At 41.6% G+C, this 24613-nt stretch overlaps 1 protein-coding gene across 2 annotated transcripts in view; it reads right to left on the bottom strand.

The window, feature by feature from the left end:
- The window catches only part of SACS (sacsin molecular chaperone), a 65011-nt gene extending 44028 nt beyond the window's left edge, over positions 1 to 20983 (bottom strand). For both annotated transcript variants that reach the window (XM_074569210.1, XM_074569231.1), the window contains exons 1-2: positions 20763 to 20983; positions 426 to 980 (exon numbers count right to left, since the gene is read on the bottom strand). In XM_074569210.1, the coding sequence (XP_074425311.1) occupies positions 426 to 448 (23 nt within the window). In that variant the 5' untranslated portion in view covers positions 449 to 980; positions 20763 to 20983. The remainder of the gene's footprint in view (positions 1 to 425; positions 981 to 20762) is intronic.
- Positions 20984 to 24613: the final 3630 nt, after the last annotated feature.

Here is a 24613-nt window from a genome sequence, read left to right as displayed (position 1 = left end):
CATTGTTCACACAAGGAACTTGCTTTGCTTGCTGTTAGCAAGATTATACATTCTTCACAGTAAAACAGTATGTTGAGTTCAAAGTTAGGCAAGTGCAGGAAGAAAACTTGTTTTCAAAAAATGCTATAGTGAATGTAGACTGTGTAGGTAAATTGAAAGTCAGACTATGAATCCATTACTCACCGGAGTGATGAATTTTTTCAAGCAGTTCTCGTTAATTTCACAGACACCATTCACAAGTAAATGCAGCAGAACCTGGCACCTATGTATGATTTTATAACTTCACAAATGAATTTCACCATTAAAAGTAGCAATTTTCTACAAACGCTAGGCAAATTTCAGACTCAGTCTTTAACTTACTGACCATGGGCATTCGAGCAAGAACATGTCAGAAGATTCTTTCAGGAGTTAATTATTTTTTTTACCTGTTCTTATCCTCGATCTCCATTGTCTCTTTTTCTTTGATATCTTCCTGATAAGTACATGAAGCAGATATTGGATTTATAAATTAGCAAATAATTATTTAATCTTCTATGCTTGGTGGCTCATCATCTCTTCAGTGGACACTAGAAAGCCCAAGCATGTGAAGCTCAACTCAGTGTTCACTCCACCCCTGAAACACCAAAGAAGTCTGTGTGCCTCACCATCTGCTACTTCTCCAGTCTTCTTTTAAACCACTTGCTTAAGTGTTCACAGAAGTTCATTCTCTTACAGTCAGGAACAGACTTAATAGGACAGGTCTCAGAAAGCACGGAGGTCTTGTTTAGTTTCTTTAATGTAATTCAGGCTATATTCTTGTGCAATCGTTTTATATTTATCCTCTGGAGAAGGAGAGGAATTCTGGAAGCTGCTGTTTCTGCTTTGTCTTCCTTTTTTCTGGAAGCAGGCACAGTTGGAAGAGTATTTGTGAGGGCCAAATTCTGACTTGTCTTCTCCCTCACACCTGCTAGAAGCCACTTCTTAACATCAGCTCAGGAGTTCTGGAAGAAGAGACACAAGAGAAAAGGAGTGGGTCATTAATAAAAAACACAGTTGAACCGAAGGGTATGGAAAAGTCATTTCCTCTGAGGGCATAGTTGCAGTTACTAGTATTAAGTGAGTCATGATGCTAATTATAAACTGCCTTGTGCATTACAGTACTTGTATGCGCATGGAGAACTGAAAAAGAGCAGTGAGGCTTCCTGCTTCTCCTCCACTACAGTATCATTCTATCAGCAAAATAACTAACACATGTAGCTGTAAGTATGCTGAATAAATGGGCAAGTTTTCAGTTTCTTCCTTTGCTTCAGTATCTGCTTTAAAAAAAAAGGCTCTAGGATATATACTACATCCTTGACATAAAATTATGCCATCAAAGAAAATATCAGGCTGGGCAGAACATTTATGGAGAAGGATTTTGCCCTTCTACTCAAATGGCTTGCAGCTAGGGGAAGAGATTAACTAGCTTGCATGACTTTCCATAGGGAGAATTCGAAGTCTTCCCAGCTAATCCCCTCTCCCAGCTATATAGGACAATAACTACCCTATGCTGCATATACCTTCAGGAACTCTTTCCTTCAAGCTGACACAGAGAATTTTTGTAGCACCACAATCGTATTTAAGTGAGGCAAGGCGTGTGCTGTCAAGCAGCAGAAACCCTTTGATTCAATATACATGTTGTTACCCAAGGACGATATGTTTGAGAGAGCCGGGAGGATGACAGTGGCATTCCGTTATTGTTCTGTCTCTGTGCAAATGTAAATCCTTCTCTGAGCCCCTGACAGTGTTGGCAAGTCTTTTCATAATGTGCAGTTGTGGATGTCCCTCTTCAAACAGTAAGAGAGACATTCTTTCCTGACCCAGAAAGGGAAACAACTGTGGCTAAATTGCAAAAGGTGAATTAGTTTCCTGCATAAGTATGATACTGAAATACAAATGGTATGAAAGAAAGGAGGGTGGAATTTGTGGCTTGAATACCTTTTTTTAATATTTGGGAATTTACTTACTCAGTTAGTAAGTCAAAGTATATAGACTGAAGATGAATTCTGAATGCATGTTTACCGTGAAAAGCATCATTGAGAATTTAACTTTGCATACTTTGTTACTCAATGGCTTCAATATAAATTTTTCTTTCTACAGATGCTGAAATGTATATCTAGCAGGTAATCCAAAGAAAAGTTCCACACTGAAGTCATACTTAAGTAATACAGACTTAAGCAAACAGCCATGCCAATCCAGCCTCATTTGCCCAGCTATGAATGATTCCACAGGGGGTAAAACCAGCGCAGCCTTGCCGCACACTGGGTTGCAGCTGGGAGGGGAGCACTAAGGAAAAGCACCTTGCCTGCAGTGGAAAGCCAGGCTCAAGGGGGTCCTGGCACTCCGTGGTGCGGCCATAGTTGGAAGACCAGGCCAGTTTATACTGTTTCCCCTCAAAAATCATTAGTAAAACCAGACATGAAAAATATTTAAAGTTATTTGAGCAGCTTCAATTGTCTTGGGGAATTAAAAAGAAAAACTAGGTTTATAATAGAGAGCTAATTACGACTTTAAGATACAGCCTCTCCATAATTAGTGAGTGACACACTTTCTCGGACTGCATTCTATTTCTAGGCTTGGCCTTTCAAAGATTGCCCTTTATTATGTTGCCGTGGGGAAGCTTTTTAACTCATTGCAATTTTGTGCATGATTTCGCACATAGCACTGTACATGACTTGCCTGCTGACAAGACTCTAGCTAAATCCATTATCTCAGTAAGTCAGTAATTGCTGTGTTTCTCCCAGGACACTGAAAAGCCCCTTGTTTCAAAAGAATTGATATGTTACTTGCTCTTGGTACCTATACACCCTAGGAACATAGGAATATCTTATAGGATTTTCGACAATGACACCTTGTCCAGAAAATGGATAGGTCCAAAGTACCCAAAAGTGGCCTAAAAATTAATTCAATAAATAGTTTGCTTAGCAGAAGAGCAAGCTGTATCACAGCATGAAGTGACATCTCGACAGTGGCAAATCATTCTGATAGTCCTCGAAGGAGCTTGGTCTTGCCAGTATGGATGCGACCAAATGGGGTTGTCAGTTTGCTACCAGATCACGTTACAATCCTAGAGAGATTTTGACACGGTCATCTCTCTGTTGTCTCCCATGGTAAGAAAGAGAGCCAACTTGGCTCTCAGATACCAGATACAGACTGACCCTGGCACACTGACTTCCTGACCCTGGCACTTCTTCAATGCCTGATGTGGTCATACAGGTTACCTTATAGCTTTATATGATATTGAGCAGCAATATCTGAGAACGTACCGTCATTGAATTCATTGGTAAAGACACAACCATAAATCTCTCCTGGGGAAAAAAACAGTTACGACCATTGCCAATGCCAATTTTCTACTGTGGGATTTATTAGTTTATAAAGGAAACACCTTTTCCTGGAGGATTTTATATCTGTGTTTAATTGAATTTTGGTGGGGGAGGTTTAGTAGTCAATCTGTAAAAACAATCTTCAGTTTTGTGGGTGCCTGTGATTAGCTGTAGGTATGAAGCCACAGGCATGGGTGCTAGTGCGTAGCTATGCAAATACCTAATTTTGCCTGCAAGTCAGGTAGATACATATATATTAATACTATTCCAGAAATTTCTGGTGTGAAAATCATTGGTAGTTATCTGACTATCTATCTATTTGCACCTCATCCATCCTTTTAATATTGTGATCAGTCTAAATTTCACATACTATAAAAGTTTATTTCCTCAAGAATAACAACTAAATCAAAACTGCTAGTTTTGCTGCTAGATTTTCCAGCAGCATGGAAAGCATGCAAGAACCACCAGAATTACCACAGTCCAAAGTTCAATTTGCAGTAGCAAATCCTCAATTTGTGTTTCATACAGTTTAAAAGCACAATCTGATCACAGAACCGTTATTGGTTATGCTGACTTCTATGGGAATAAACAAGACCACAACAACAGGAGGTATATATATCCTTGAGCAGCAGAGCTATAGTGAGCAGCAGAGCACAAGAGCAAGCCACCTGCCCAGAGCTGCAGTGGGATGTGCCCAGCCAAAGGTACCCTGTCCATCTGCTGCATTCATCAGTAAATTTGCCCGTACTTAGCACTTGTTTTCAAGGTTCAAGGATACACCGTGGCACAATCGCCTCATGCTAATCACAGCTTCTTGTGGCATCACAGATACAAATAGTCCACGTGTAAAGGGGATGGGGGAAAAGCACTTTTTTGTTTTAGGACATTTCACTCTCCCCAAAATGCTTCCTTAGTAAAGAGTAAATTCAATGAAAATTTACAACTCATCTCATTAACATGACATCAGATTGGTTTTACCAGTAATGGTTTCACCAGCAAATACAGGGAGATGTTCTTTACGGCACATATTAAGAAATTGTATTCTTCTATATTAAACCCATGAGCATGAGAGAAACATCCCTTTAAAAGGGAAAAAGCAAGGATACCTGGCAAAACTGAAGGCTGACAAAGGAGTGCCAAAAGACGCAGAACAAACTAGAAACCAAGCATGCCTGAGGCCTAATCTTTGATCTCAAGCAGTAAGGGGTCACCTCAGGGCTCATTTGTAATCTCCTCTATACCCTTATAAATACAGAATGGTTCCACTCTTTCACTTAAATTCTGCCTTCTCCTGGATTTATGAGGCAGAGCATATGACAGGTTTAATTCTCACAATTAAAATCCCACTCCATGAATTAGCAGCAGTAGGTCTGAATGAGCCTAAACCACACTCGCTATGAATCCAGCAAGGACGGGTGAACAGAATGGACAGGCGATGCTTTGTGCTGCCACACCGTCAACTTTTAACACTGTTAATGTGAACTCTACTATTGCACATTATGACACAGTGCTCTATGTGTAGATGTGGAACAGGATACAGAAACTTGTATAGAAATGAACCTGTATATAACCGTTCAGCAAATTTAGACTCCAGTGTTTCAATCATACAGGCTTAAAGACAGCCTGAAATAGAGCTATCTGTATACAGCCTGCATTCCAGAAAAAGCAGATAAACCTCGAAAAAAAGACCATCCAGGGGTCAAAAACCTGAGGAGACAAATACCTCTTAAATACAAATTCTTCCTGTCAGTGCACAAGTATACTAGCTGGGTTCAAAATGCATTTCTATCAAAGGTTAAATTAAATTCAAGGCTATCACACAACTGCAAGTACCACACAAACGTAGTTGCTTCTCGGAGATAGCTGTTCTGCAGAAATTTGATATGGACCTGATACAGTGTAATAATGTGCCAGCAAACTAGAAATGCTGGAAGTAAAGTAGATATGTCTTTCATATGTTTATTGTCTAGACAGTTCTGGTGCAGCAAATTCAACTGAAATGTCTAGTCCAGGCCATCAGCAGATATAAATCAGTGCCATCAGCGAAGTATAAGGCTCTGCATTTATATTGTTATGCACTACATGAGCTTTCATGCTTTATCACATACAATTTTAAAATTAAAAGTAAACTAAAAGCTTTCAAAAATGCCAATACTTCAATACTATTAATACTATTGATAGTATTTTTACTATTGATGGTATTAATACTAAATTATTAATGCTATTAATGTTATCATGAATAAAAATGCTGCACTTGTTGGTTTTTATATGGAGGAGAGATTGATAGTAGCTGTACAAAAGTGCTTCTTTTTCTAGAGTGTGATGGTGTTGATGCATTTGGCAAGTAGGCATTGTTCCTTTGTGATGAAACATGATAAATATATGTACAAGGATAAAAATATTTAACACATAAAAAATGGGGAAAATTTTGTAGTCATTGCTTTTTTTGGACCAAATGTTGTTGTTTATGCCTACCCCTTCCAAGGCCACACCAGCAATAGAAAGAGCTGCAACTATCCCTCTTAGATCCCATAGAGGGGTATAATCACTGGCCATCAACTCCTTAATTGCCACAGGTGCCTAGAATAGCAGAAAGTTTGATAAACAAAGAAAATTCCTAGCTAAACCTGAGTCGATGACTATATACCACGTAGGGATTGAGGCGGGTAAAACCCACAGAAGACTCTGCCAAGCTAATCACAAATCTGGGAATGTATTTAACCTTGACTGCATTGAACCAGATACCCAACCAGGTATTTGAGAGACTGTAATGACATACAACGTACCACTGTATCTTCATTTCCAGTCTGTCTGTAGTAAATCATCTCCAGTGCCTCAAATTAAAGCTAAAAGAAAACCCCAAAATGCACAGTCAGAAATCGTATCACACACCAAAAGGATGAAGGGAAGGATCCATCCTTCCTGATCCCTGCAGGGACCAGCAGAAACTCAGAAGCACGGCTTCAGCCACAGTAAGCCCAATCTCCTCTAAAACTGACTTATCATATACCAAAGATATGCCTGTATATATTCATATATTAATCATAGAATCATAGAATCATAGGGTTGGAAGGGGCCTCTGGAGATCATCTAGTCCAACCCCCCTGCCAGAGCAGGGTCACCCAGAGCAGGTTGCACAGTAACGCGTCCAGGCGGGTTTTGAATGTCTCCAGAGTTGGAGACTCCACCACCTCTCTGGGCAGCCTGTGCCAGTGCTCTGCCACCCTCAGGGTAAAGAAGTTCCTCCTCATCAATGTCTCTGAATGTATTATTTTTGACTTCTCTATCTGCTCAAAGGAAAAATCCTGAGGCAAAATTATTAGAATCATAGAATGTGCTGGGTTGAAAGGGACCTTTAAAGGTCATCTTGTCCAACCCCCCTGCAGTAAGCAGGGACATCTTCAACTAGATCAGGTTGCTCAGAGCCTCATCAAGCCTGGCCTTGAATGTCTCCAGGGATGGGGCCTCCACCACCTCTCTGGGCAACCTGGGCCAGTGTCTCACCCCCCTCATTGTAAAGAACTTCTTCCTAATGTCTAATCTAAACCTGCCCTGCTCTAGTTTAAAGCCATTGCCCCTCGTCCTATCGCTCCATGCCCTTGCAAACAGCCCCTCCCCAGCTTTCTTGTAGGCCCCCTTCAGCTACTTAAGTATCTTTCACTTCATTTTGATGCCAAAAATGGATAAACCAGAGAGAGCAAAGCCAAAGCCCTTACAGGCAGCAGGCCTTGTTCAAAGCGCCAGCTGTCAGTGGGCAGTTTAAACAACATTACAGCACTGATCTGCAAGTCCATGAAAGCAGTGGTTCAGGCTGTTTCTCAAAGTCGTTAGACCCAGCTCCCTACCTCTTCAAAGGACAGTATCACTAATGCATTAAGTCAGGCAGGTATAGCGAGGCAGTCTGATCATGGCACAGAAAGTTCTGTATTCATGTCTGCCTACCTCCAGAGTGTGCTAAGACCCGTCCGCAGAAAGAGGAAGCGCTCCCCAAGATAAAAATCTCCAGCAAAGATTTGAGCGATGGGAGTTTTGTCATAGAACAAAACCAAAACAATTTAGCTCAGTGCTCACATTTCTGAGGAAGCGCAGAAAAGATTGATTTATGAAGGTGTTCTAGGAATTAATTGCAACTGGTTTACATTTAGGCAGCTTTAACACCTACTCAAACCACAAGACTTCGAAAAGAAAAAAAAGCTGCACCAGCAAGAGTGTGGGTGAGCGCAGAGACAGACACAGTGCTCATCAAAACATACACCAGGGTCCACAGCAAGTTCAAAGCAACGTTGAGGTCTGTTGTCTGCAAGGTGACATTAGCTCCCTTACAGCTGAGGGAACCCCTTCTCCGGCTCTTTGCATCACAGCACGGTGGTCATCCGACAGTCACTGAAATTTATTAATTGTTAAAACTTCTTTATTACTGAAAGACAGGTGACGATGTCCAGCAGCAGAAAGTGAAGTTAGCCCATAACAGTAAATAGTAGATTTGGTATGGATACATCTATAGCACGTACTGGAAAACAGTTGAGAGTTACCTGAGCAAATGGAGAAGCTGCTGCCTCCCAAACCTGAAGCAGTGGATCAATAACGATCCAGCGCTGCAATAAGCAGAGCTGACGCCCCGATGGGTCTCAAGATGAAGGCAGTATCTCCTCACAGTTCAACACTGCGAGAATACATCAGCTAAGTTCACTGCTATCCCAAGCCATGGAGTAGACGATATTTGTCTCAGGGGCCAAAGAAAAAGTACTATACTTATTCTCAAGAATAAGGCTAAGTTAACTGAAACCAAAAAATAGGTCCCGTGCCAACTTCATCTGTTTCTTTCTCAAAGGAACAAAGGAAATGCAATTCTCAACAAGTAAAAGTGCTTAACAGAAGATTTGCAATACTTTAGTTACGGAAAAGGTGACTCAGGAAGTATGACTACATGCAACAATATGAAAGCTCTAAAAATGATTTAATAAATATGACTTATTTACTGACAATATTTGATAAATATGACTAACTCACAGTTTGAATCTGTGGTACTCAAATGATCTTACAGTAACCATTTGGGAATGTGTGGTTGAATTATGTATAAAGGATCCTTTTATCAGAGTTTGATGAAGCAAACTTAAGATACCCAATGAAAATGGCTCGGTGATTTCTTAGCAATCCATAGCAGCTGGAGAAAAAGGCTTAAAAAAAACCCGAGGGAAAGAGCCACGTGGTTAAAACCTCACCAGAACTGCTGTTCTCCAGAAACCTGGGGATATTTAGACCTCTCCTCTGAAACTGAATGCAGTGGGTGCCACACAAAAGGACAAGCTGTGCTTAGCGTTAGTTCTGAACCATTTGATGGGTTTTCCAATGAGACAGGAAACCGAGGCTGTCTATGAACCGTAATACAGAAACCTAAAGAGCTCCACAGTCAAAAACATGAACAATGGGGCTATTAAGCTGAGGAAAAAAATAGCAGGAATATGGGTTATGACTTGGCTGCACAATATGATGCCATTTAGAGATGCCCAGCTTAATTGATAAGCTCTGCTTGCCCTAAAGCAGCGTACACGAAGTCCAACCTGAACACTGGGCTAAATGCAGCTGCATAATTTCTAGTATCTGAGCGAGGCTGGAGCGTCTACCACAGCGACACATGGCTCTGTGCAGACTTGCCAATACAAGAGTTTATGAATTATCTAACAGCGGGATGTCAGTCTCGCGAGTCCCTGATGAGAAACCAGATTAAGGACTGGGTAAGAACTGAGCCCTTGTACATAAAATACTAACATTTCAGAATAGTTATGCCAGCAGCAGTTTTTGTTAAAGTCTCTTTAAGTGGCACGGGGTTGGAAGGAAAAGTAGTTGGTCAAGTGTTCTGAAAATATGAGTCCGCGGGGGGGAGCGAGTACTTTTACAGATTTCTTTCTCTTTGTTTCTGTTTTAATTAGATTTTGTTTGGATTGCTAGAATGATTCTTTTAGCTACAGAAGTATCTCCCTTGAGCACTTCTCTAGATGAGTAACCTGGAAAACTCACAAATTGTTTTGCAATAGTGCTAGTGGCTGAACTACAAAGAAAGCCAAATATCCTTCATGTTTACGTAAAGGCCTTTTACAGCGCGGTACACAGAACACCGTTGTAACAGATACAGGAAGCCTAAGAGTGCACCTGAAGCGCACGTTGCAGAAATGCACTTAAGATGAAACAGTAAATGAACTTATGTTAAAGATGAACTTAGGAAGAATATTTCTTTACCATGAAGTCAGTTATGCTTGAAATTCTGAATACCTAATCTTAGCATCGGAATTCTTTATCTGTTTTGCCTCCTACCTTGTAAACTACTAACAGGCAGTTCAGGCTTAAGTATACTGAATCAGAATACAGCTTGTGTTGTTATTTGTTTTAGATGATCATAAATAATTAAGTCTTTGTCTATGTTCAAATGTCTAAAGCAGAAAAAAATATACTTAGGAAGATTTCTTATCTATTAAGTAAATCAAACTCCAAATAATTTTCATAAGTAATCCATACAGATGGAAAGTTATCCTTTCACACAATGTTTTTAAAATATTTTTTTTTATTTTACCTTCAAGTGAAGGGTTTAGCTATATTCAAATCTTCCTGCTGATCTTACTTCAACATTTAAATTAAGAGCGGATGGGTTCAGATTTTTTAAAAAATTATCTTCAATCAGTAAAATGAATTGATGTTTGGTTTAGGCATTCCCGTTCCCTGAACACTGTGTCACCTCAGCAATCAATACGATAGCTGGCCTCGCTCCCTTCTCTTGCAGCACAGATGGCCAGGAAGGAAGGATGTTAGCCTGCTGTTCGGAGCCGTTGTGTTCTTAGTTGGACTTTCTGTCTTCTAAGGACAGTTCAGGGTCTTTTTCATTGTTATGACTGCAATGAAGGTTGGAAAGAATTGCTTATAACAGTAATTTGAAACTCCTGAGAAGTAAAGCTGTTTCAAGTGCTGAATTATTTTTTTTTTCTCTCATTAAATGAGTCTTTATTATTATATGGAGGTTCCCCCTTTTGTTTACAGATATTTAGATTCAGGCAAGATTGACAGCCACAAAACACTAACCTGTATCAGATATACATAAATGGGATTTATTTATTTATTGTATGAATGTATTTTGCAGTATCTCCTTTTTTAAGGTTTGAGGTAGATTGAAATTCTCAGACCTACAACTCAGAAATCTGCATTTGACTGACAAAAACCTGGCAAGGAAATTTCAAGTCTTCAGTTACAGAATATTACAATACTTTGACGGAGGGTAAGATATTAGCGGCTCTCAAAGGAGCATTCAAGAAGCCAAGTCGCCTTCTAATACTTATCCTGTCCTCAATTACTATTGCCTGTGATGAGATAATCTTGATAACATCATAATCCTGACAAGTCATTCTCTCCTTCAGGAGGTATGAGATATGCAGACAGCCTTGGTTGGAGGGATCTCCAGGTGAAACAAGTGTGTATTGCTGACATAACTGCGTCTAGCAAAACTGAGCTCTGATTCATCGTGTCAGGGACCTTCACAGCAGTTTTGGACTGCAGATTGTGTGCAGTGTACCACTTCATCGAACGATGCATCTCTTGCTCTGCAAAAGCTTCCAAATGATTTCTGGGCACAATTTGAGATATGGCCTTTTTATTTATAAATGCCTCATGCATAACTTATAACAGAGGTAAGGTAACAGAGGCAAGGAGCGTTGCCATTTATTTTTAGAGTTCAGTATGGGGACCAAGACGACATGGCTAGTAGAAAAAAACATGCAGAAACTGAATTTCCGTAACTGAGATAGGAGTTAAAGCTAACTCAGTCTAGTTGGCAGAAACTAGATTATCTCTGTCCAAGAACCCTGGAACACAAAATTGCAGCTTTAGTAGGAAATACTTTTAATAAATCAAATGGTGGTTAGTACTACGTGACTGGGAAAAAGTGATCTGGGCAACTACAGATCCTTTGTGCAACATAAATAGCATGCAAAGCTTTAGAAAGTAAAGACTAATTAAAGATGTGAAAGGAAATGCAAAATAAGTTAAAAGACAACAACATATGCAAAGTCAACCTAATATCTTCTGTCGAAAAATTAGTTTCCAGAGAAAGGATTGACATAAATCTCATCTTCTGAAGTTTAGAAACACTGACCACATTGAAAACTATCAATTTAGCAGGAAAAGATGGAAATTATTACAGTAATGTTAGATACAGAACCAGCTCTGTGACAGATGGTTATAAGAAACTAATGAGAGTTCCCCAAAGACATGCCTTGAAACCACAGGGACAGCCAAGAAAATCAACAGCCTGTCCTCTCAGCAGAGACTGAGAGAAACTGGCCTTTTTTAGCCAACGAGAATGAAAGAAAAGATAGCAAAGAAAAAGTGAGATTATCCTTTCTAAAGCTATTAGACAAGTGAGCACAGGAAAAGAAGTCATCCTATTTAACCTGTAAGATCCTGGAGGCACAAAAATATAGAGGTTTAAATTATCCCAGAGTCAATTGAGCCTAGAGTGGGGAAAAATGAATCATAACAGTGGTGAGGTTCTCAGGCAGTCCTCCAAAAGGAGATATAAGCAGAGAAAAGTGTCAGCTTTGGAGACGGATCAGCTTTCTTCCAAAAAAGACTCTCGGAGCCTATGACATCAGAGCACTGCTCTCTTCCAGGAGATCCCTTCCAACCCCATGGAGCTCCTCTGTGCACAGCCAAGCCCTGGGAATCACTTGGGACATCTAAGCTGACAGTGTCTAAATTTGTGTATCTGGGAAATGGCAGCTGAGAAGGGGTGGGACGAGCTCTCAACTCCGAAATTCACATCTACCCTCTTACCTGAGAGCAGCTGAGTTCACTGGCCTGCGCGGCATGTTACCAGGTCACTGTATTCACTCCTAATTTCTCCAACAGAAACAGAACAACTTTCTCCAACTAGACAGAATTAAATGATCTTGTATTTATGGTTTGGGAATACTTTTCTGTTGTCAACAAAGCATTATTTTAACGAAAGCTCACTCATGCATCTCATATTTGCTAAATGTATGGGTCTAAACCAAAAATGAATTGATACATTACATCAAAAATTGCTTTTAGTGTAGTCTCCTAAAACAGAAGCTCACTCTGATGTTCAGTCAGCCAGCAGGGAATTTCAATGTTGATGCTGAAGATTTTGCTCTATTTGCTTGCACCTGGACATACCAAAAGACTGCCCGATTTAAGGCAGAAGAGGGAAACACATCCATTTTGCCTTGCACCCAGAAATACCACAGGACTGCCTCATTTAGGGCAGGAAGAAAAATATTTTGTAATAGCTGTTTGTTTGGTATAGTTGCATAATAGTATCAAATCTAGAATAAAGGTACTATCTGCAACTATTAGGAATCATGTAATCAGCAACCAATCTGCAAATACATAAACTACTTGAATGAACAGACCAGACCTGTGAGAACAGGAGGTATTACTTCAGACCAGACCGGTCCTGACCTATGGAAAAGTGTATATAAACACCAGCAGTACCCAGCGGCACTTGGGGAAAACAGAAGAAGCCTTTGTTAATTCCGTCTTCCTTCTTTGAATGGCTCTCGAGTCTGGCCAACTCAGCCTCAGGGACTAAGCAATCAAAGATTGTGGCCATCAGGGCCAACCAGGCAGCATCAGATTGACAGTATCTTATCACAGAATCACAGAATGGCAGGGGTTGGAAGGGGCCTTTGGAGATCATCTAATCCAACCCCCCTGCAAAAGCAGGTTCACCTAGAGCAGGTTACACAGGAACGCATCCAGGCGGGTTTTGAATGTCTCCAGAGAAGGAGACTCCAGACCTCTCTGGGCAGCTTGTTCAGCGCTCCATCACCCTCAAAGTAAAGAAGTTTTTCCTCACATTCAGATGGAACTTTCTGTGTTCCAGTTTGTGCCTGTTGCCCCTTGTCCTGTTGCTGGGCACCAATGAAGAGTCTGGACCCATTCTCTTGACACCCGCCCTTTAGATATTTATAAGCATTGATGAGATCCCCTCTCAGTCTTCTCTTCTCTTCTCCAGCCTAAACAGAGCCAGGTCTCTCAGCCTTTCCTCATAAGAGAGGTGCTCCATTCCCTTGATCATCTTCGTATCGTCATCTTATACCTTGGGCTTGACTGGCATGTGTGATTAATACTTGGTATTTAGTCGTTACAGTACTTGTGTAAAAAATGGCTTGCTTGAAGTGTGGAGACTTGCCTGGTGTCTCAGAAAACTTCCTTCACAGCAGTTCCCATTTCCCTAATAATAACAGTCCAAACATCCCAGTACCAACCCCAGAATAACAAACCTAGAAACAGAGCCTGCAGCACCCATTAGCAGGACCTGGTGTTGCCGTAACACCGAAGTAGCTGAAAGATTGTCCATTTTTAATACTTCATTACTAAAATAGAGTTCTAAAATATTCTTGGAAGAGGGCAGTAATGAGGAAAGGCAGGGAGGAGATAAAGGCAACTGCGATTTCCTTACTTCCCGTTAGCACGAGCTGGTAGGGACGTAGGGCCGCGTTATGCGATGTGGTTGCAGACACAAGCTGCACAGTGCTTCCTCATCATCCTCATGTGATTCGGATCAGCGTGTAGCAACCTCTGAACTTTTGTGGGAGAAAATACCGAGAGGTTCACTTGAAAAAATAACGTGGGAACATTACAGACTGTTATTACTAGCCAGTCAAAAAGGGAGGTCAGCTTCATGGTGCCGTAGCAGAGCATGAACGAGGGCTGTAAAGGCTTTGAAAGTGAGGATAGGCAGCTCATGCTTCATGATGAGGAAAAGAGAGGAATCGAGCAAAGCACTGAGCAGGGCAGCCTTACTCTAGTGGTTAGTCAGGAAAACCATTTGCACAACAGCATCTGGGTCAGTATCAGCAGAGCAAGACTGCACAGAAAAGGATGTTGTAATATTTAAGATCCAGGACTGACAGAAAATTCACTTTATGCAACAAGGTAAAGCCAGAGGCAGCCATATGGCAGAGCAGAAGGGTTAAGAGTTCCCATCCTACCCATAAAAGACCACCTACGTTTACAGAAATGTATATAGCCTTTAGACCAGCTGGACACCATCTCTCTTGCCATCTTGGAAACACATACAGCGCTTAGACTGTATCTACAGTACTACAGCCCTCTGCCCCAAAAGCAGGATGTGGTTCCCAGTCTAAATGGTGCCTCTGACTCACGTGTGCTCAAGGTCAGGACCAGGCTAGATCTGGGCCACAGGCCCGGTGTGTACCCCTGCTCCTGGGTCTCTGTTCCCCATGTGACATCCCTACAGTCTTGGCAGATTTGCAGGAGTTTTGAGGGAACAGTAGGGCTCTTTTTAGGTCAAAAGGTCTGAAATAATGACAGTTAGGTTGTATAAAAATGGTACTTTTATAGCATAAAGTCACTACCACAGAGTTGGTGCTGCGTGCCTCCATAACTCATGTCAAGGAGAGAGGCAGGTCCATAAGAAAGAAGTGGGGAATATCTTTCAGGCTGTCTTCTTTCTCCAGAACGATTCCATATAGCAGCCAGACAAATCTTCTTGCAAAGTACAGGGAGCTGTTTCAGAAACAGACTCGGAAGTGACACGAGCTCCAACGAGTACTGTTCATTTACCTGGCAAGAGGTGTTGTTCAGATCAACAGATAAATACTTCTGAAGTATTTGTTGCAAGGCCAAATTTTATTTTCGGTTGCTAATATTAATAAAAAATAAATACATTTTCTTTCTTCTCTTCTGTTCCACCAAGCCTAGTTTCTTATAAAAGCAGCAGGAAGAGGCTCTGAAGATCACTACATACTTATACAAGTATGGAGAGAGTTTGACAGACATGACCAGAAGTATTTTCACCTCTATGCCATTTGTCAGCCAAAATTGACGACAAATGGTATGGCATTTTCTGTCTACGACTAGCATGCTTTTAAGCAGGGAATTTATCTATATGAATTTCTTCTTCATAAGTAGGAGGGCTTGTCTCTAAATTGGGACACACTATGCTGAAAATTTTCATCTAGGAATGCCAAATGTTGCAGAAGCAAGATTAACACAGAGATTTGGCTTGATATAGCATGCCAAGACAGTGGGGAGAAAATCTTTTAAAAGCTGAGAATACTTAACTCCTTTGCTGATGCTGCAAAGCAGTGTGAACGCTCTGAAATGCAGCCTGTTTGTTTAGCAGGTGTCATTGGCAACAGCAACTGTCGTTGAAAAATATTCGTAGAAGAACACCACCAAGATTTGGTGCGTCCATGATTTGACATCTCTTCCTTTTCTTCTATTGCTTCACAACATATCTAATTCTAGATATTACTTTCTAAACAGGTGTTTCAGTGCTCTTTTTTTTTTCCTAATTAGAAAGGTTAAAAAGGCAGCTTAACGCTGAAAGCAAATGACCAAGGGGCTGAATATGGATGTTTCAGCATACAAAACAGAAATATCATTATCCACGAACAGCTATCTTAAGCAACAGGGGTATCATAAACTTGCAATCATGAGTGTTTGCAGAGTGTTTTGAACTACTTGATTGAACAGCACCTTATTAGTGAAAATTATGATTAATGAGAAGCTTACAACAACAAAGCTCTCTCTGCAAGCACTGCAATAGAAAGAAAGAAATGAGAAGCACATTTCAGATTGGAGTTTCATAAATTAATAATTAATAAATAAAGCTCCCCTGAAAAAGTATTTGGAAGATTTTTATATTATAAAGTTTACGTTGGCCAAAAAGAACATGCACTTTGTGCTGTCATTTCTAGGTTGTTTTTTTCTAAAACCTTAAGAGCTTATTGTTATTTCTCTTAATCCAAGTAATATTTTACAACGTGATGAGAGAGATGCCAGAGATCAAGATGAAGGGGCAAGCAGGAGCCCCTGGGATCAATACACTCAACTGAGTCTGAGCAATGTTGTTACTCCATTACGTTCCATAAAGCAAGCTTCTTTCTATCCAGCTATAACACTGATCCATTAGAGAAAGAGAAGACATGGTCCTTCTCATTTATTATTTATAAGACAGGGCATGCACAACTTGTCTGACATCATCCTTGTCACAGCTAATGAGAAACTGAAATAAATCTGGTTTTGTGGCATCACAAAAGAGATGAAAAAGCTCTTTCAGGTCCAATGATCCATTTTTCTGCAGTAAGGGAGTGCTCTCTAACATACGTAAACAAATTATGTATTGTCTATAATTGTATATGTCCCAAAGTGATGATCTTTCCACCCAACTACTGCTGTTTGGGGGAAGGCCCCGTGTACATATACATGCATTGTATAAACATCAAACAACCAGTATGATTTAGAGAGATGTGTTTAGCATTGACACAAGTAACGAAAGCAAACCAGAAAGCACTTTAAGTTATTCAACTCTTAAATCTAATTTGCCTTGGTGGATCAACACCGTTAGGCTGAGCTACTGCACGGCACAGGACCCCTGGGGTAACACCAGCCTATGCCAAGAGCCAGGGAAGCGTTTCCAATGCCAGTCCAACATGATCATGAAGGTAATGAGGTGAAAATTACTTGTTAGTGCCTGGAAAGAGACTCCACATCACTCTACAGTGCAAAAAAAAATTGCCCTCCAGTGCACAGCCCGCTCCATCCCCTGTCTGTGGACTGCTCTAGACAGAGAACCTGGCTCAGCACATGCTTGTCCTGGTCCATGCAGGCAGGAGCTGGGCTGCACCTCTGAGCACAAAGGGGAGTGCTAAGGACCTAAGCAGGTTTTTCTTCCCTAGCTCTCGTATTTAGGAGCACAGATACAGCCAGGGCCTCCAAACTCACATTTGGGTAGTAGGAGAAATGTGAGATGCTGTTGGTGGATTGGGGGCAAGCCAGGAACACCGCTGTTACAAAAAGACCTCATGAGAGTTGATCAGAAGTGATAATTCACATAGGAATTGGCCTGGGGCAGAGAAAAAGAACAATATAGAAGGACAAATTTGAGAAGGAAGGGGAAGGTTTACAGGGGGCTGTTTATGGGGAAGGCACAGGTAGCATAAGCGAGGATTGAGAGCCCAGTACTGCAATTCCCCTTCTCTCCCAATGGGCTTCCAGACATCTCCTGACATTAGCAATTTCTTTCATAGTGCAAATTTTATGGAACAGGATTCGGCGACAGCTGGTGCCTAGTTGTAAAGCACATCAGACCACTCTGAAGCTACTATCATGTTGCTCAAGATCTCAGCTTACATTAGTTAAAACCTGACAATAATTTTGCTGTTAGTGCTGCAAAGCTCCACCGTGTACCATATATAACTAATGAAGAGACAGACAGGTAAATTAGCCTGTCCTAAAACAAGGTACAAGCTGCTCCTTTTGCTTCACTGAAGCTTTAACTAAAACAGGTAATTTAAATACTAACATTATTATTTCTTTCTTCATGGGAGACCAGAGCGTTAAATCTCTGACCTTTACTATTTTCCACCAGCTGTCTTATCTCAAATAGGTGGTGATTGGGATATGCAACCAGCTGTATCGCTCTCCTGTAAGAAAAGAGGCTAAACCTTACCATTGAGAGGAGCCTGGGGCACATTCATGCCTTCCTGAGAGGTCACCAGAGGAGCTCAAAACACCTGCCCCATAGTGTCCTAAATGTAATCATCGCCTACCAGAAATGTAGCCTTTAATTTTGTTTTCACCTGGGTTGAGAAAATTTCTACAGGTAAGTTTAGGGAAGACAACTAAGCCTCATTTATTTCTAGTCTGACATTCATGGCTGCTCATTTCTTCGTGCGTAAACACATGTAGGTCTTCACTGGCAGTGTGAAACCTTCCTTCCTCACACAGCTCTGGTGTACCTCCATCACAACCAACAGCATACTTGCTAAGAATTCCAAGCAATGACTATCTTCTATTGAGCTGGTCAAAAAGGAGGAGAAAAATGCTAATAAACTAGACCATCCCATTTAAAGATTTAGTTCAAGACTGCTAAAATGCAAATATATCCGTTAAATACACGCTTCTAAGAAAAATCTGAATATGGTCTACAGAGAAAATCTACTGCACCAGATTAATGTGCAACTTGTTATATTTCTTAGCTGAGGCAGAAATAATTGCTGAATAATTGTGTGTATAGCAAAAAATATTGCTGAACTAATTAACACTTATTTCTAAAAAGATTAAATCTTCCAAAAGATCATATGCTTCAAAATCTGGCACGTATTTTTTCCATTCTGTGCATTAATCCAAGGGTTCATACAAACTGGGCAGCTAGACACCATTTAAACTCTTCAAGAAAATGCTCTTTTGGATTATAAAAACCTACAGTTTTGTATATTTTAACATAAAAACTGATCCAGTATTTTAGAAACCGTGCTTTTGAGCGTAGGGTCCAACTTGTCCCCCAAACATTGTGAAGCGCAATGATCACTGGCTAATTTTATCAGTTTTCCTGGAAGTGCCCCTGTGTTTTCATTGAGTTTACAGGGAGCCTCAGGCAAGCATGGTCCTAACTTGGGCATCTTACTTCCTCCATATTATCTTTTTTATGAATCTGGGCCTGTTGCCCTGGAGGCCATTAAAAACTCACGTCTGAGAAACAGGCAAACAATTAAGAAAGAAGGACAGAGAAGGAAAAGGTTTTCCAGTTGGCCCAAAAAATGCCAAATTCACCCCGGTGTAATTCTGCTGAAAACAATGGAAGTACACATGAGCTGAACTTTTCCCACTGTCTTCACACGACAGTAGGCAGCCTATGAAACAATTTTATCTAATTAAATTATATCATGGTCCTGCACATTTCCAGTATGGGAACAGAAATTCTCTATGTGGCATTGGGGTTTTGTACCCTTTTTGTATTCTTACAACGCTCACATGACAATGCAAATGATCACTCTCTTTGGAAATGCTGTTCCCAACCAGAGATGCTGCTTGGTGTTGGGAGGGTGACAATCCTGACGGGGGAGAGGAAGGGGCAAGAATGAACACTAACAATACCACAGCCTCTGCATTCACATTCCTTGCTGGAGCACTCCCTGGGTAACGGTATTTTGTTATAAGCTCATTAAGGGCTAAATTGGGCCTCTTTTAATTCAGTTTCTGGTAGCAAGCAATAAGAAACTAGTTTGCAAATAAACAGCTGATGGACCTGTAATACCTCTGAGAATATGAGGTGAAGGCAACTCCAAGAGCAACGATGGGAAAACTTCCCTGTGGGTTTCTCAGTGTAAGGGAGGCTCTGCCTTATGTTCCCACGGAGGTGACCAGCATGATAGGGCCATAAGTGTGGAGTGACCTGCAGCTACATCACCATCAGGAGCTGCAGTTCTGCCAAGTCCCAAAACAGGTGCACAAAAGAAGACTTCTCCTGGCATCACCTACTCACCCTCCTTAGCACGCCGGCGCAGGCTGCTCATCACAGCTGCCCTGCTGGTACCTCCCCTGCTGCTGGAGAGAGGTCTCCCAGGGGTTTCTGCAGTGGCTGGGTAAGTACCAAGGTACAACCACAGAGGCCATCGAATAGGGGATATTCTTTGTTTTAGAGTGAATCACCACAGTCTTATGCTTAGATGAAAGCAAAATTAATATTCTCATAAAATAAAAAGGGAAATACTCATTACTTACTTTTTTACTCTGCTGACACACATAGTTTAGCTACAATAAAAAACATTGCCTGATTACCAAAAAAAATTTACTGAGAAACCCAGTGCTGTGAACTTGCTTTAGCTCTGCTTTTTTACTTGGTTTTAAAGCTGTACTAGATCATTAGGGCATATGCAGAATAAAAAGCATCAAATCATTCGACGAAGAACAAGACACTGTATTTCCATATGAACAAATGTTTACATTTAAAAATACATACAGCTACTTCAGCTAGAAACAGGCCAAAGACAGGAAAATATTCATTCCTTTGAGTAATAAATCATACTTGGCACTCTCTTTGGGAGAGCTGTGTTAAGAACCAGTCTCCCAATGGCAACACACAAAGCTATTGGAATTTCATAAGTTTATGCAATTGCATCCATAAGAAAAAATTAAGAATAGAGCATTTGGCATGAAGTAAGCTTGTGTAACAAATAATTCTAGGATTTTTTTTTTAAATCAAGTCAGCCATTGTAGCGTGAAAATATGTATTGTGTATCCCAGTGCTTGAAGGCAGCGCTGACACTGAGCGAGAGGCCTTTGCACAGGGAGGGTGGTACTGCAGCAATCTGCGAGCACGTCTCCGGAGTGGAGCCCAGACAAGCCACCAGGAGGGGAGAACAAGCTCATGTGTAAAAGTCCTACGCTTCACCCACCCTGACAGCGCCCTGCAGCTCGTGAGTCACCCAAAAATCCTGTAGAGACACAGACAATACAGCTATTTGCCTAAATGCACTGTTAAACGTGACACAGTCGATGCTCTCTCCACCTGTGAGTGTTAAAAGCATCGGGACACCCATAAAACATCTCCCACAAACAACTGCAGTGACCACGGGATCTGCTTATTGAGCTCATACTTACAGCATCGGCCGGGACAAAGCTCGGTATTTAACTATTTCTCCATAAACTGCTTCCACATGCTTGTCTGCTCATTGTGCCAGTTCTTCCATTGGTTCCTTGTGGTTGACAGCATCTGGCCCACAGAACGATGCTTTTCCCCCCCCCTCTTTTGCAAAATCAGCAGGCTGCGGAGGGATGCGTGACCACTGCTGCAGCAGCGATGTATCCAAACAGCCCAATGCAGCAGAGGCTTTGGCTCCCCCTTCCCAGCCTGGGTTTTTCCTTCTTTGTCTGTGGTTGTTTTTTTTTTAAAGAGATATGGTCCTGACTAACCTCAGGTTTCAGAAGCACCATACAAACTGCAGGCACAGGGTAGCTGTTAGATAGAGAAGGATACCGAGACGGATAACACATTTTGAAGATATGCTATTCCTGGCATAACTTGTGTTTGAAGTAAATGTCTCCCGTAACAGATCTAGTTTTGTGGTTTGTTCTATTTCATTCAAATTTACTTCCTGGTGTTATGCTGCATTATTTCTTCACTTTTTGCATTTCTTTCAGCTTATACAATAGAAGTAGCAGGTTTTCTATCTATTTATTTCATGCTTGAACTATCCATCTGTGTCAAAGAATGTTTACATTTAAAATATTCACATTTTGAAGAAGTCCCCTCTGAAAACTTCTGTCTGTGTAGCAGCTTTAGTAAAAACCCTTACTGTTCTGCTTCTCTCCTTTACCAACAGTGTGCAATGCTCGCACTCTTTAGGACTGCCTTGGATTAATTTTATTGGTGCTGATTACATCAAGACTCAGAAGTCTGTGTGCTACCAATAGCATCCTGAGTTTGGTGTCTCTTTTCCAAGTTGGCACAGGTAGCTGTTAGCACTTGCTCATTTTAAAACTTAGCTCCTTATGTACTTCGCACTCGTACTCCTATTCATGAGATCAGCGTGGCATGAAGCAGAGCTCAGACGCATTGGGGATCTCAGGTACAACCTTGAACAGAAACAAAGATCAGACTGAACTGTTTAAGGCATTTCTAAGATTTTTAGAGCTAAGATCTCTCACCTTAGTCACCCATGTTAACCTGTCAGGTTGTCCTCCAAGGAAAACCAAGAAAACTTTCTTTTGAGAGCTCTTCTAATCTTGCCAGTCCTGCTGCTTTGAATTCCACGTGTCAGTGCAGGGTCCTCTCCGTCCCCATGGGGCAGCAACCCACTGCCAAAAACACACCCTTCCAACCTCTCTCAGTCTTCATTTAAAATGCTATAGTAATATAGAACTTCACAAGAGCTTCAGGGCTGGCCAAAAGAATGAGATCAGGGATTTCTAGGGAATGTGGAGCTCTCTTTTGCCTCTGTAGTCCTTGGCTGCACAGATGATGCACTAGAAATAGCTTGTCTACAGGGTAATGCCTGCAGAGGCAGAGAAAACAAATACTGACAGGAAGAAAACACAGTGCTATTGCAGCTTCGTACAGAGGATGACTCCTTAGAGAACTCCTGGACTTTACTATGACTTTGCTGCTTTTGGTTAAAAAAACCTGTTTTCCTCACAAGAAGCTGAGGCTGACTTCTCTCATGTTGAAGGTTAAAGTGGCACTGGAAACACTGAGGCATCTGCAGCATTGTATAAAAGGATATATTAATCTTCCAAGGAAAAGCAGCCTGTTTCATGTTAAAGTACATCTGCTAGTAACTGAAATTATTTGTGTTATCCCAAGCAATAGACGGGAGGAGGCCAGCATCCTTCTATTTAGAGTCCTGATCGTGAAAGGTCAAGAGGTACTGAGCATAAATAAGCAAGAAAGCTGGCCTTACAACATTGCTTTCTGTAGCACAGAGATCAGGGAAAACACATTTTTCTGGTGATCGCATCACAGCTTTTCTGAAGTTCACCATGGTCACTCAATCCTCGCCAAGTTCAAGTAAACAAAAAGACGTCGTAACCAGGCAGAGCGGACTGTTTGGCCAGGAAAACATGCGGTGCCAGTCTCCACAACGTTGCCCCGCTGGATGAGCTCCTGCAGGACAATGATCTCACGCAGCTGTCGTGCTGCTCCTAAGTTTAGCTGCCGACAGCGTGGGCTCCACGGCGGTGGCATGCTGAGAATGAGGGCTCGCTCCCCGCGCGGGGCACGCGTGTCGGCTGCGACTGCCCGGGGCCCTGCTGGCCACAGAGGTCAGTAGGATGGCATCGGGCCTGTTTATCAATGTCAGACCCTGAAAGCATGAAAAAAATCCATATTGGGGGGTGGGAATGAAGCCACAGATGACACACAGGGAGCATCGCAAGGATAGGAGGCAATGGGGGGACAGGACATTGAAAAGAGAGTACTTAGAAAATATTCTCTCGCAAAGTGCTCAAATCCTTTTTAAAACAGCAGGCATGAAGAGTCCTCCTTTGAAATTCCCTTCCTAGAGTAAAAAAATAGATTGGGAACTGCTAGCATTGTTAGCAATCTTCTTATGGAAGAACACGAGCTGAGGGCGGCCCTGTGTCTGGAAACTGAGCCGGAAAGAGCAGCTGGGCTTCCCGCGGGGGAGGCAGGTGAAGGGCCAGTTTCCCTCCAGGGACATCTTAAAACAAAGGCGAAAATAAGTAGTCGATTGATGAATTCACCATCCCAGCTGTGAAAATCAAGTAAAATTAGAAGGCTCGTTGTTGTTGCTGAGTTTGGTGTGACTTTCATGGGCGCTGACAGGGGTGAAGTGCAGCCAGCCACTCAAACGCGTCGCCCACGAGGCTGATGCCTTATGAAATTCACCCGCCTCCTCCCACAGCCAGGACCGTTCTTCTTACTTCTGTGTCACTTTTATTTCACCTCCCTCCTCCCCAGACAGGACACCCCCCGCATCCCCTGCTGCCCCTGGGGTGCTCATGGCAGGGTGGGGAGAGATGGGCTCCTACCGGGCAGCGCCGGGCTGGGGACAGACAAAACCATGTGCCATCACCAACCCCTGCAACGCACCCTCAGAAGTTATGAGGCAGCTTGAACTGCTTTCAACGTTGTGTAAAAATCTCACTAGAGGTGACCCAGACATTACAAGAAACATGAAACAAAATTCAAACTCTTAGCCACAGTTAATTTTTGTAAAGAGAGCTCCGATTCCTCAATAATTTGATTAAATTTTTCCAGGCATTGCAATATCGCACTCCTCAGCTGTTGGAGGAAAAACGGCAATTTCCTGTTTAATCCATCTCCCCAGCCCTCTGCATTCCCACCTCAAATTAATGGGGATTGAAAACAAAGCTTGGCCATAAAATCTTCCTGCCGAATCCATCTGTTAGTGACCGTCACTACGTAACAGCAAAGATGAAGTGCACTCTTTGAAGTCAATGAATCTTCAACAGATTACTAATTAGTGGCATTTAAAGATAAGCCGAGTTGTTTACAAACCGAACTATGTTCTTGAAATAGAGGGTTTTTATCGTGTGAGGTAAAATATCTGGGACTGCATTAGTTGGATGTTGTAGTAAGTTCCTTAGAACACTTAGAACAGCAAACACTCCGGCACAGCCCACTCCAGCTCTCTCAAGTGACTCACATGTGGTTTAAAGGGGCTGCAGGGAAAAGAAGTTTAAAAAAAAAGAAGAAAGGTGGGAAAGAGGTGATATAACTGAAAAGTGTCCACTACTGTGAGTGCCAAGACTCCCCAAGTTTGATTCTTTTTAAGTTAAAATAGTGATTTCTGCATTTTGTAATTGATCATAGCTGCAGTAGACCTCTTGTTAACCTTGATAAAAAGCCAGAAATGTTAAAAATTAACATTTCTAGGCTGTGATCCAGGATGATTAAAATACCATCTTGCCCAGGCTATTAGTGCCATGACAATTATAATGACAGCAAGGCATCTATTAGTGTTTGGTTG

This window comes from Larus michahellis, chromosome 1, assembly GCF_964199755.1.
Source record: "Larus michahellis chromosome 1, bLarMic1.1, whole genome shotgun sequence".
Classification (NCBI taxonomy): Eukaryota; Metazoa; Chordata; class Aves; order Charadriiformes; family Laridae; genus Larus; species Larus michahellis.
Note: the sequence above shows the minus strand (reverse complement) of the source record. Positions and strands in the feature narration are given on the sequence as shown.